Source organism: Falco rusticolus, chromosome 4 (assembly GCF_015220075.1).
Source record: "Falco rusticolus isolate bFalRus1 chromosome 4, bFalRus1.pri, whole genome shotgun sequence".
In the NCBI taxonomy this organism is placed as follows: Eukaryota; Metazoa; Chordata; class Aves; order Falconiformes; family Falconidae; genus Falco; species Falco rusticolus.
Genome location: NC_051190.1, coordinates 78,381,404 through 78,394,740, shown reverse-complemented (window position 1 = coordinate 78,394,740; position 13,337 = coordinate 78,381,404). Strand labels below are relative to the sequence as shown.

The window sequence follows — 13,337 nt, the reverse complement described above, 5'->3', positions numbered from 1 at the left end:
AGCACAAAAAAATCTGAGCTTTGTAAACAAATTGCAGGAACTGGTGGCTGCTATTCTATAGTTCCAAAAGGATATTAAATAGTTTACTTACATATGTGTTAATATTTTTTACCTCATGATGATCTGCTTATTGGCACAATGCCTGATTTACTATTCTATGTTTAGGGTAACCGGGGACTACCTGGACTACCTGGACCCCGTGGAGAAAAAGGCGATGGCCACAAAGGTGAAGATGTAAGTACAATTTTAATTCTGTACTCTGTTTGTGTTCTTAAAAAAAAATAAATTACTTTGGGATAATTCAATAGTTACTTAACTAAGTGCAAATAATATTCTCTTTCATCCTTTGACTAATTTAAATATATATATATATTTATTTTTAAGCCCTTTCCTGTCCTAGATAAGAGTGCCAGTTCTACAGGCAGTTGGAACTGGATAGAAACTGTTCTAATTTCAGTATCATGAAAGGGATACCATGCAAATTCCATAAAAAACTTCATGGCTACTCATACATGTTTAATATAATCATTGCTTTGAATCCTTTTCCTCCCCTCCTCCCCTCCCTCCCTTTTCTTTACTGTTCTTTGTTCAAGATCTGCTTGGCCAAATATTGCAGCCTTCAGTTCTTTAGTTTTTCAGCTGCTTTTCGTGCCAGGGGGTTAAATCTCCTTTTTTCAAGATTTCTTCCCACCTTGATTTTCTGATAGTTAGCTCCAGAGGGCATTAATGCCTGGGTATTCCAGCTGGCACATTCCGTTACAAGGGCAATCATCCTAGATTTCAGTCACCCAAAGCCACACAGACATGTTTGACCAACTTCTCACTAGAAAGTGAAAATACTGTTGCCATCCTTTAACCACCACAAGTCAAATTTCCATTAGGACTATATTCTTTATGTCTGTAATCCAGTTTTATTTCAAACTACAACCACAAAGGCACTCCCAAATGCACAGAGGTGGGACCTGAATGCTGCCAGAGAAGTCATGGCTCAGCTCCAATTTCCTATCATTCAAACTGATCCTGGGAAGATCCTTTGGGATCAGAATTAGCTCAGAGGGCATTCACTGAGTTCCTGGTGTAATGCCATGTACCTGACACATTTCACAGCACACAGGGACACTAGACCAGCTCAAGACTCCTTGGAGGGTCAAGGAGTGCCACTAACAGACCCATACCCATTAAACAGAGGACATGAAAACAAATATAAAACCCTGCTGTCCTCCCAAATAAAAAAGAAAAGCAAATGTAAAGGCAGTCATGAAGGCAGTGATGCAAATAGATAACTGTCCTGGTTTCAGCTGGGATAGAATTAATTTTCTTCCTAGTAGCTGGCACAGTGCTGTGTTTTGGATTTAGTACGAGAATAGAGTCGATAACACACTGATGTTTTCGTTGTTGCTAAGTAGTGCTTGCCCGAAGTCAGGGGCTTTTCACTTTCCCGTGCTCTGCCAGTGAGCAGGTGCACAAGAAGCTGGGAGGGAGCAGGGCCAGGACAGCCGACCCGAACTGGCCAAAGGGATATTCCATACCACAGAGCGGCACGCTCAGTGTATAAACTGGGGGAGCTGGCCAGGGGCCACCGATCACTGCTGGGGCACTGGCTGGGCATCAGTCAGCGGGTGGTGAGCTGTTGTATTGTGCATCACTTGGGGTTTCGCTCTTGGGTTTTATTCCTCTCTCACCCTTTTATTTTCATTACAATTATTACTGTTATTGTTGTTGTTATTATTATTTACTTTATTTCAATTATTAAACTGTTCTTATCTCAATCCACAGGTTTTACCTTTTTCCAATTCTCCTCCACATCCTACCCAGGGCAGTGGCAGGTGGGGTGGGGAGTGAGCAGCTGCATGGTACTTAGTTGCTGGCTGGGGTAAAACTGTTACTGACAAACTTTTAGTAGGCTGTAAAATGCCTCGTAGGAACTGAAATTTTAAGCTTTGCAAGATATCTGTTTGAACTATGTGAAAAAGAAATATTAGTAGACACGGAATCAAAGAGGTCAGTAAGAAGCTGAAAACTTTTCATTTCTAATTAACTAAAGAATTTAAGAGAAGCCTGGTTTGGTGACCACCAGTAAATAAAACTATACAAATATTGTAGTCTGCCCAGTCACAGGATGACAAACTTATGTGTATGTACTTTCTGCATTTCTGTTAGTGACTAGACAACAGCTTTGCTCTGCAGTAGTGTTCCTGGAATCATGCTTATTCTAGCATGATTCTAGCATCTGCAACTGCCATACAGTTATGCTTCTCTGCAACTCCATCTCAGGCTACAGTAAAAGCTGGTTTTGTTTCTCTCTGCCACATGAGTACATATCCTTGAAATATTTGAAGGTTCTGTTGTGCTATAGCGTGCATCCTTCCCCCGCTTGGGCTGCCTTTCCATGCCCTATGATCTAGAAAGACCAACTTTGTAAACCACTGGCAGACACGGAAAGATTTATGTAGCTAAGTCTCTGTAGCATGATGGGGCAAAGACATGTGCCCTGAAAGGGAGGCTGGCAATGACTCCAGCTGAAGGAGCTGTGACGGATTGAGCAGGGAGTTCAGGAGAACAGACTATCAATCACAAATACAACAAAGTATGTGAGGGTTACCCAACCCCCAAATTTAGATGGGTTGGCTCTGGTATCGCAGATGTGTAATGTCTGCAGCATATGAAACATGGAGCAATGTCTGCTTTCTCACTGGTTTCTCTGAGCTGAGAACAGCTCCGATGTTCTTAAGTCAAGATCTGAACTTTTTTTCAACTACTATGGTAGTCTTTTCAGGTTTCCACCTGGGACTGAAGATGACTGTTGCTCAGTACACATTGGAAATGTGAAGAATTTGACAAAATACAGAAAAAACCCAAAGAGATTAGTAACTGTTGCTGAAATTCTCTTCTTTGTTGAAGAACACAAGCACTCTTCCTTTAGGACAACTGCTGACATGCTTTATTCCTTTTCTGTACCAGGGACCTCCAGGACCACCAGGCCCCCCAGGACCACCAGGCCCAAAAGGCGTGGGAGATGCTGGACCAAAGGTACTTGTACAATGGTAGTACATGCATCGGACTAGTAGACAAGGTAGACAGATATCTTTTGGAAAACACATTAGATTAGAATGGCATCTATGTGACAAAATGCAGCAGTCTCATCTCCCAGTTTCCATTTCAGTTAGAAAAAAAGCTTGCAATAGACTTTATTCCATGATATGTAGAAACCAGTTCTTGTTTTATCCACAGATTTGATGCAAATCTTAAGGTTTTCCATACAACCAAAGACCCAAGATGTTTCTAAATACTGGAGTTTCCATGTGGAAGTCAATCCAACACAGGCAGAGTATTGCCTAATAATTATATATTTCCTTGCTGCTACAGAAGTGAAAGGGATGAGGCCCCAGAGGAGTCAGGGCAATGTTGGTTAAATGGAACTAGTGAGGTATTTTTAAAGTTCCTAGAAATGTATTCCTAAGAGAAGACAGTAATTTTTCATCCAAAATTAATATTGGTTTAGAAGCAAAACTCAGCAGAAAAAAAACAAACCAAACCAAAACTGATAAAGGAATGAGAAATACAACACTGAAACACTTCCAATTTTTGATAAAACACAGAATAGCTAAATTTTTAGGAACTTCTAAGCAGTGTAATTCATCTAAGAAGTCACATTGTAAATACTATGTTATAAAAAGTTGGAAAAAAGAGACTCAAGACTAAAATCATACAAGAAATTGTTTTAAAATATCCCACAAAATGGTTTTATTAATTATTTCCTTGTTACATATGTGAAATTGGAAACAGGCAGCCTGTTGCAGAAGAAAGCAAAATAAATATCACCCAAACAAGTTTTTTCCCAAACAGAAAGAGCTTTCAACTTCAGTTCCCAGAACATGAGAATTCCATTTAAAATAAACAACAACAATAACCTCTTAAAAACACATCCACAATAAAGGTTAAACTGAAGGACATTCACTCTTAGAATTACCATAGAATGGCCTGACAATGGGATCTGGGAAACCTGGCTTTGTGCTCCCACTCCAAATTGCTGCTTATCAGTACAAGACATTTCTCATAAAGTAATGCATGGTCTGGCCCATGACACAAACTATGAAAGAACTGAAAGTAATTTCAATTATGTTATTCAATACAGGACATACATACGGCTAAACGAATTAGATTTTTTTTATATGAGATTATGTATTTTCCAAGTAGACGTATCAGACTTGATATAATACAGTCTTATAAGACATTTTTCTTGGTACTACATAAGAACATTTCCTTAAAACCCTAGAATCTTGTATGAAATTATTAAGGCAGATATTGACAAAAATGTAACATGACTACAGAATGACCAGGGACATTGTTATGTCTGGAATTCCCCCTTGCTTCCTAAATGCATAATTCTGGAAAGTAGTTTTCCCAAAGAAAAAGAATTGGAAAGTCATGTCAGGTAATCAAGTAAGATGATCTTCCACTGTGATGCCAGGGTTGAAAGATTACAAACTCCAGAAATGTAACTCATCATTTCAGTGGGAATATAGGGGTTTAATATAAAGAAATTTGAGTTAAAGCCAAAATGGAAATAAAAGATTTCATTATTTTTTTAAATGGAAGGAAACTCTTAATAATTGCAGTGAAATTTCTCACAACTGCAGTTTTTAAAATCAGCATTTGTGGTTGTGTTACATATATATATACAAATATACAAAGTATACAGAAGTGCACTTAGGAAAATCATAGTGCCTGGCTTATTTGAGACATCAAGAAAGGAGCAAGATTTGTTCTTATAATCAGGAATTCATGTAATTACTGGGACAAGCAATTCTTTGGCTGTATAGTTATTAGAAAAGTTCCAGATCATGAATGATGGAAGTACAATATGTTACCATTAAAAGCATTAGAGGAGAGGAGGTAAAAGCTGTAAAGTAAAAGAAAATATATCAGGTTTTGCAGTGGAGAACATGGGATCTAGTCATTCTTAAACAGTTATTCTTAAACCACTGTGAGCTTTGTAATATAATAACATATTTGAATAAATCGTAGATTAGCTGTTATATACTTAAAGTTTTCACTTTCAGCTCTAGAGTTATGTAAATCATTGACAGTTGAAGTGAGTTGTTCATATTCCTTTATAAAGACGTTAAATCCTTACTTGTCAGTCTCTTCTCCACCCATGGCAGCACAAGAAGTATTACCATCCCTCTAGATCTGTGGGCTAAGTATGTTCATGGGACTGGTAAAGGAGGTTTATTGGTAGTAGCTTTCTGTGGAGGAATATGGCCTGTGTTGTGTTAGCTGGACATTACCAATTAATAATAGATTTGTCAATAGGCTCATTACTTCAACCTAAGTTTGACTGAGCAAAAATGAAATAGCTCACCAAGAGGTGAGGCTATTATAATTTAAAAGTATTTGATTACAACAGGAAATAATATAATGGAATATCTAGTAATAGAAACTCTTATCCTAACTCATTATTTATAAAGAAGCCAGCAAAAGATTAGGCAAAGGCAAACTGATAAATTTTGTCTATTCTCATGTGTTTTCTGACAATTTCAGGTCAGATCAGGGTGATCATGTAAATTAAAAGTTTCTTCCTTGTTTCCCTCAAGTCATCTCCATTGTCACAAAAACTGTCAGAATTACCTGTCTTGATTCTAAGAACCAAACTGTTGAGAAACGTGGATGTGAAGGGAGCAGTGCTTTCAGGTCAATGTAACCGGGCCTGCTGTGGTTGTGGGAGCTGGGTGTGATACAGCCCGAGGAGCAAGACCCCAGCATGTGCAGTCAGCCCAGGTCAGGCAGCCACACGCATGAGCTCAGTCTCCTCGGGTGATCTGCGTGGGTGTTGTGGGCTGGGTCAGAAATGTGCTGCTGAAGTGAATCTCCCAGTGGACTCATTTACTGTGCTTTCAGTTCCAGACTAAAAAGAGGTCTGAGTGGTCCCACAACCCAGGAAATCCATTTCCTTCAGATGAAGCTAAACTACACGATCTGATCTGGAAGGGCTCTTAACACACTTCTACCCCCAGTGCGTGATCGGTCCACAAGAGCAGACCAGGCAGGTCTCCTCACATTGCATATAGTGTAAACATCAGGCTACATATTCACTGCTGTTGGGCCTGTAGCACTATTTGTTGATGGATGTGTAGAGTTAGAAGCAGTCTGTCAAGCAGAGGTTTCTACTCACAATAATGAGTCATGGGGGAGATGCAGAATGCACCATCTCCATGGGGTATGGAGAAATGGCATCTTGTTCTAGAAGGAATTGTATTACAGAAAACTCTGTAGAGTAGCTGTCCTAGCAAGTAAGACAACACAACTGGGGCAAATCATGCCACATCAAATTTTTATGAAAAGTTTTGCGTGGATCTACAGGTTTGATTATGTTGCAGTGTGATATTGCCCATTGAATCTCACTGCTCAGAGTGCTACTTATCTAACAGTCTCTGTCAGAAAATCAAAAGAAATCAAGAGCTAAAAACATCTGATAAAAAAAATTTATTTCTATTTTTTACTTTAAAATAGGTCAGGGTTTTGTTTTTGGGTTTTTTTTATGATGCACCTAGATTGGTGCATTAATCCTGGGGGGGAAATGTATATTGCTTCTATAAATGGTAAGCAGCTGTGTAGTTTTGCAGTGTGACTGCTGCACCAAAGCATGCATTAGCTGAATAGTCACATCTGTGGTTTAGTTCTATGTATCCACACTAGATGGTGTAGAGTACACTGGAGAAAAATAAATTAAATACGTAAACGTCTCTTCTCCCTCCCTGAATTTTTGCTCCTGTTTGCTTATACAAAGTTTTGAATCCTTGGTCTCTATATAACTTCTTGGTAGCAAAGGTGCCACAGGGAAAAACATTTGACTTGAATTGCAAGAATTCCCCCAGAACTTAGTTCATAAAATGGGTAATCTTCTGTTTATTCAAATAAAATGTTAAGTACACTGGCTACCCCTCATTCCTTCCACATAAAAAAAATGAATATAAGAAGAACAGCAACAATCTCTGCATATAAAAAAGAACATTTATTTGATAAAAGAGACTCATAAATTTACACACTAGTTAATTTGAAATTCCTTTGAGTATCATTATATAGGAATGTTCCACTCAGCTGAATCAGAGCTCTGTTCTCCTCACTTTCAGAAATGGCTCACATATGTGCACACTGCTAGATAGGAATTTTATGTATCAGAGGTCAAATTCACATGAAAACAAAATAGGAACATGTGGGATGCATTCAATCCTGGCAGCACCCTATTTTCCATAGCATTAAAACAGAAGCACATAATGTCAGAATATAATAAAAAAAATTATTTAAAAGCACTGTTGCCAGCTAGGGGGTGGGTTACAGACATTCAAGAGCAAGAGCCCAGCACTAGAAATAAAGCAAGCTTCATTCTCAGTAACTGGAGAGAGGAAGGATTGTTAAAACCCTTAGCATAGTCCCTAGTGCATGAACATTTGGGCTGGATCCAGTTGCAATATAAACAACTTTTGCAGCTTGGGCCCTGTCTATTTTAACTAAAATGTGGAAAGTAAAGATGCAGTGCCCTTTTCAAAAATATATTCTTCTTATAAATACCATTATATCCATTAGTTGTCACTAAAGAGTTTTGCAGTGTCTGTTGTGTGTTTCAGTATCAAATGCACATGCTTCACAGTAAATGAGGTGTATATATTTGGAAGCCAAGATTTATTTTTCAGGTGACCATGAGGTCATTTAATGAATTTTCTTGAACAAATGGTACAGAGTAGACATTGGGATACCATACTTTACACTGTCTTGACTCAGCTTTTTATTTCTTGTTTCAGTGGTGTTTTTCTAGTTCACTGTTTTGCTGATGGTGACAACCTTGTCTACAAGCACAATACAGGAAATAAATTAGACCTCATCAAAGAACAGTACTAATCCTTCTTGAAATGAATTCCCTAGAGGACAGTTTAGTGTCGCACCTTAGAAAAAAGAACTGCTCCACTTTGCAACTCATAAAGCAAAATAAAAGTCTTTGTCTCTAAGCCAAGAAATACAGAAACTTTAAGGATTACTATAAAGCTCTACAAAAGAGCTTTTTGGTGAGACATCTGGTATTAACTAAGCATGTGAGGCTAAAATTCAATCCTTCACCTGCAACGACCCTGTGTAAGAATGTGTTACCCAGGGGAGGAAGAGGCAGATGACTTCAAGTCACCCTTACGCTCTTTTTGGTCAGGGCTGGTCCAAAAGCAGGTTGTAGGTATATTGGATACTGGACCATAAGGAATCATTTACTTATTTGGTAACCTCCCATTCAGCTTCCATCACAGCAGGTTACAGGCTGTTTCACAGGCCACAGCAGCCCAGGATCTCCTAAAAAAGCCTTATAACGTAAAGTCTTATCTGTATATTTGACTCTTAGCTCTGTCACCTCTGGCGAGTTTCAGAGGAAGGCTGGGGCAGGGAAAGCTTTAGCTGCTCTGTGCAACTTCTGCTCATGAAGAGTTCTCCTACAAACAGGTTAAGGTTATGTTATGATTTGCAGGGACATTGAGGACCAATAATTTATTCCTTTGATAATAGAAGTTACTAAATAGGTAGAGGACTACATTTGCCCAAACTCCCAGTATTTCCTAGTAATATGACAATCTCAAGCTAATTGTAAGAAAATGAGTTGCAGCAGGAATTGAGAAACAAGGCATGCTTTAAAAGATCAGGAATATCTACTATTCATCCCACTGCAGAGAGGCATTTCCCAGCACCGTGTACCAGCCTTAAGTGCTGCAATCTTTAAGCACTTAAGATTGTAATCTTTAAGAGTTTATAGCTAGAATTTTGGAGGGGTGGAATGGCAGAAAATTCAACACCGTTGCCGATATCTTGGCTCTTTGCATTAGCAGGGAAGGTGTGATATAAAAGCCTTAGGTCATCTGAAGAAGAACAACACTACTAAAGAGAGTAGCTCGCTCTTTAGTTCCCTTCTCCAAACCAGACTAGACAAAACCAACTCCCTTCTCTTATCAAATCTGAGTGAGAAATTTCCTCCTGACTGAACATGGCAATCAGTTTAACCCAATCAGCTTGACACACTAATTTAAAGCTAAGAGCATCCGTGTACCATGCCTGTGTCCCGACTCAAATCGGCCAGCCTCCAGTGCTTTGGAAGAAAGAGGAACTGAAAATAAATTCAGAAGCTGCATGTTGCATCGAGAAGGAAAGCATTATAAGCTCAATCTAAGCCTTAGCCTTTGGATTCAGAGTTCCCACCTCTCCAAATCCGTCAAACCTGAGCATAGTTTGGGCCCTAATATATTTGCATAAATAGCACATATGTCAGGACTTTGCATGTGAGTATCATAGCCGAAAAAAAAAAAAAGCACAAATTGGAGTGATCTCTTGCTAGAGATTGAACCTTGGGCATTTCGCCTAAAAGCAGTCACTACAATGACTGCATGCATTCCTCCAGGAAAGTAAGGGAAGTCAGTAAAGGATTGTGTACTTTTGTTTCTTTCCTTTTTAATCAGTTTGATATTTGTTTCTTTTCAGCTGCCACAACCTGAGTGTGACGTTGATTTGTGTGATTCAGCCTTGTGCCTCTCTCCTAGTTAGAATGCTCCCTCTGCAGGCACAGCTATTTCTAGAGCTTTTCCGAGTACAAAAACAAGTACAACAAAGAGTTTTTAGAATGAAGTTTTTTATTTTGTCAAGAAGTACAATTTCTTCTTGGCTCTGTTATTAATATTATTGGATGATATCAGAACATTTATTTCTTTTGCACCTGTGTGCACAGGCACAGGTTTAGGGACCTTTGCTAAACCTGATGCAGAATTTTCTGCACCTATACCTTATCAGTTCTAGGTTTCTTTTTTCTTTTCAAACTGATGGGAGTTTTCTAGTGATCATGGGCTGAATGTGTGCCTGTTCCTTCCTTTGTACAGTTATGGACTGAGGGAAACAAAACTGCCTCTTATGTTCTTATGTTCCTGTGCCTTCCCCTTACCAGTAACATCTCCGGACCCCCATCTCCTTCGCTGGGCTTACCTGCAGCACGAGGGGCAGCGCTGGGCTCAGCATTACTTGCATTCCCCCCGGGCAGCTGCTGCCCTCCATCTGCCCCCTGGTTAGGGGGTGAGCCCCCTCTGGGTTTTTTTTCCCCCCACTAAAAGCATAAATTGAATCTGTTTTCTTAACTCGGCCTCCAGTTATCACCAAAACTGTTGAAAATGAGTAAGCTTGAGGCCTCTACGCTTCTGATGAATTTGGCTGAAATCAACTGATGAGTTCAAAATATATGTGGACAAAAAAGAGGGCTAACACAGACAGATGAAATCACAGGCAGAGTATCACTTAAGCCTCATTTCCTTAAGAAATCAAGATAAACATACATACATCAGGGCTTTTTAAGGAAACAAAGAAGGATCTATTCTTTTTGTTCTTCTATATCAATTCTATTAAAATTCATTTAGTTTTCATAAACACATTAGTTTGGCAGTTCTGGAAATTAAATATCTCTAGTTTCAGAACAAGCACAGTATCAGCAAAGAGCATGATCGCTGTTGTGTCCCACTAGTAAGCTCCCTGTCCATCCTGGTAAGCCTCTGCAGCATGTGATTGAAAAACGGTGTTGTTTGCTGTTCTTTTTCTTGTGTAGCTGAAACGTTTGCAAATTAGAGTCCTAACTTTGTTGGTGATTTTGATCACGTGGACCATTGCTTGGGGAATAATTATCTTCTCCTAGAGCTTAAATAATGTGGGTGCCTGCATTTTGGGCTTTTTTTTTTAATATATATATTTCTCTAAAAAGCAACTCTTTGTGTATGTAATATTTGTTTTGGTTTTTAAGCTCACTGGTAGACTGACTGCTTTATAAGTGGATGAAAGATATAACAGTTAATAGGTGATAAATTACTGACATTTCTGTGACTATTTACAGGGAGACCATGGAATGACAGGCTATCCTGGGCCCCCAGGGCCACGAGGAATCGGAACAGTTGGTCCAAAGGTTGGTACAATGCTGTGTTGAAGCTTTTGTGCTTTTGTGATGCTGGCTGCCAGAGTGATCTCTCAGACACCAAATTTCTTCATCAGTTGTTGATTTACATTGGTGCAAGTGCAGGAGAAATCAAGCATATAAACATGGGCACTGACCATCCACTTCTACCAACCGGATTAGGAAGGAGTACTAACTGGATGGAAATTGCATTTGCAGCTAAACTTTATGATTACAGCTGGAAATTGAACAGAACTATCAGGCTGATAAATTACTTAAATGATGCATTTCTTCTGCTTGTATCTATTCTGTTTCCAAGATTCTTTTGTGGTGGAAAATAGATTAAATGTGAATTTTTGTTTGCAATTTTTGCCTAATTAAATTGTATCTGATTAATTTCATTAGTAAAATCATGAGGAAAGAAGCGTGAAAACAAACAGTTAATTCTATAAGCAGCCAGCAATCAAAATCTTGGCAATTTTTTCCTCCCTCCACTAAAGTGATTTATAATTCAAAAAAGACATACTAGTAAGAAAAGAAATTCAATGGTATGACTGGATGTCTTTATTATAGGTGTATCCATCAATTATTTGTACAAAGACAATGAGGAGAAACGTGTAAATTTCTCCACTTTAAGTTAAAAATAGATATATCTTTGTAACTTTTTCTGTGATTTTCTTAGCGAAGATTAACAGAGATCTCCACTACCATTTTGAATAAACTTCTATCTGAATGGCGAAACATTGCTATTACCAACCTGTTACAGAAATGCAATGAGCGACAGAGCATGAATGTTTTCTTAGGGTGTATGTCTGACTTGGCCTGCTTTCTGAAAGCTGCAGCAATTTCAGTACCTTGGCAAATCATGCAGACACAGTCTGTTTTAAAAAAGTAGGTTTAGACTGAGTCTCAAAATCCCACAAATTTGTGACAATATGTGCTGCTTCCACAAAGCCTTTGAGAATGGAAAATGCGTTCTCTGTGGGGAGACAGTATTTTGTTTTCAAAGGAAAGAACCTGCTTGTAGCATCTAGTTCTTGAGATAAGCTACTTAGCACACTGTTTTGTGTGAACCCCTGCTTATAAATATATAGATTAACAATATTTTTCACAAGAGATTCTTTAAAATTTGTAGCAAATTTTTTGCCTACACAGATGAGAATGATGACTTTTGAAATATCATTAACATCTAGAAGTCAAATATTTGGAGTATATATTTCTATTTAATGATGATCAATAGTTTTGATATACTTCTGCCTAAATATTCAACATACGCAAAATGTAGGTAATTATAAACCACTGAATGAATTCTACCTACTGTATTGGAGCATGGTGATTATTTATTATAAGACAGTAATCAAAAGTCCAACCTGAACTCTACAGAAACTTTTTATGAAGCTTGGTCAAATTTCAAAAGCTTTTTTCAACTAAAAATAAAAAAAAAAAGGAAAAGCAAACATTTGATTCCGATGTCATCAAAGGGCTATACCTCCCTTTGTCACTTTGCAATGTTAGATTAGCGTGCCTCCGAAGCACAAAGGCTTTACCTCGCTTTGACTGTATCGGTACAAATCAGCAGGTGCTGCTTTGGCTTCTCTGTCTTCCTCCACCACTTAGGGTTTTCTGAATGACTGATGCTCCCAGAGACTGTGGTGCCACAGGGGCTCGGCATATATGCGTGGTGCACAAGAACTAGCTGACATGCCTGGCAGATTTACTCACGCTGGGTTTCATTGCTGCGGTCCTTTGTACTTCCCTTGTGGGGACTGATTGCACCAAGCTTTGTGTAAAGGTGATCTCTGTTGGTTTCTACGCGAGAAAAACTGGGGAAGATACCACACTGTGTTATGGGCAGATTTTATTCTTTAATTATTTTCAGCTTAATTGTTCCTTTGCTTTTGTGGGAATTTACCAAGGATAATTACCAAGGCCCACAGTGAGAAACTATAAACCAAAGAAGAATCAGAACTAGAATCTTTGACGTGGCTTTACTTTTTGCTTGCAGTGACTTTGAGATGACTTCCTTAGTGTTACCAGGAGTAGAGTTTACCTTTTAATTCTTTTTTTTTGCCCCACTGACTGTTACAGGGTGTTATGGGACAGAAGGGTTTGCCTGGTCCACGTGGCCCCCCTGGTGACAGCATACAAGGAGACAAGGTAATCCAGTTTAATATGATACCTGTCCAGTTTCTTCTCAAAACTGTCTCTTAAAGGAGGTTCATTGTTTTTCTCTTTGCCACTGAGTCAGTGAACTTCTGCAAATATTAATTGTATACTTAAGTTTCTTGTTCATAAGGTACATAATGTTTACTTTAACTGTTGAGTTTTCAGTATTGGTGGCACCTGATCACTGTCCTATTATTCTTGTCATTACAAATATATT

At 38.6% G+C, this 13,337-nt stretch overlaps 1 protein-coding gene across 2 annotated transcripts in view; it reads left to right on the top strand.

Annotated features, from left to right (window-relative positions):
- The window catches only part of COL28A1 (collagen type XXVIII alpha 1 chain), an 84,433-nt gene that overhangs the window by 56,095 nt on the left and 15,001 nt on the right, over positions 1–13,337 (top strand). For both annotated transcript variants that reach the window (XM_037386514.1, XM_037386515.1), the window contains 4 exons: positions 166–234; positions 2,962–3,030; positions 10,898–10,966; positions 13,043–13,111. In XM_037386514.1, the coding sequence (XP_037242411.1) occupies positions 166–234; positions 2,962–3,030; positions 10,898–10,966; positions 13,043–13,111 (276 nt within the window). The remainder of the gene's footprint in view (positions 1–165; positions 235–2,961; positions 3,031–10,897; positions 10,967–13,042; positions 13,112–13,337) is intronic.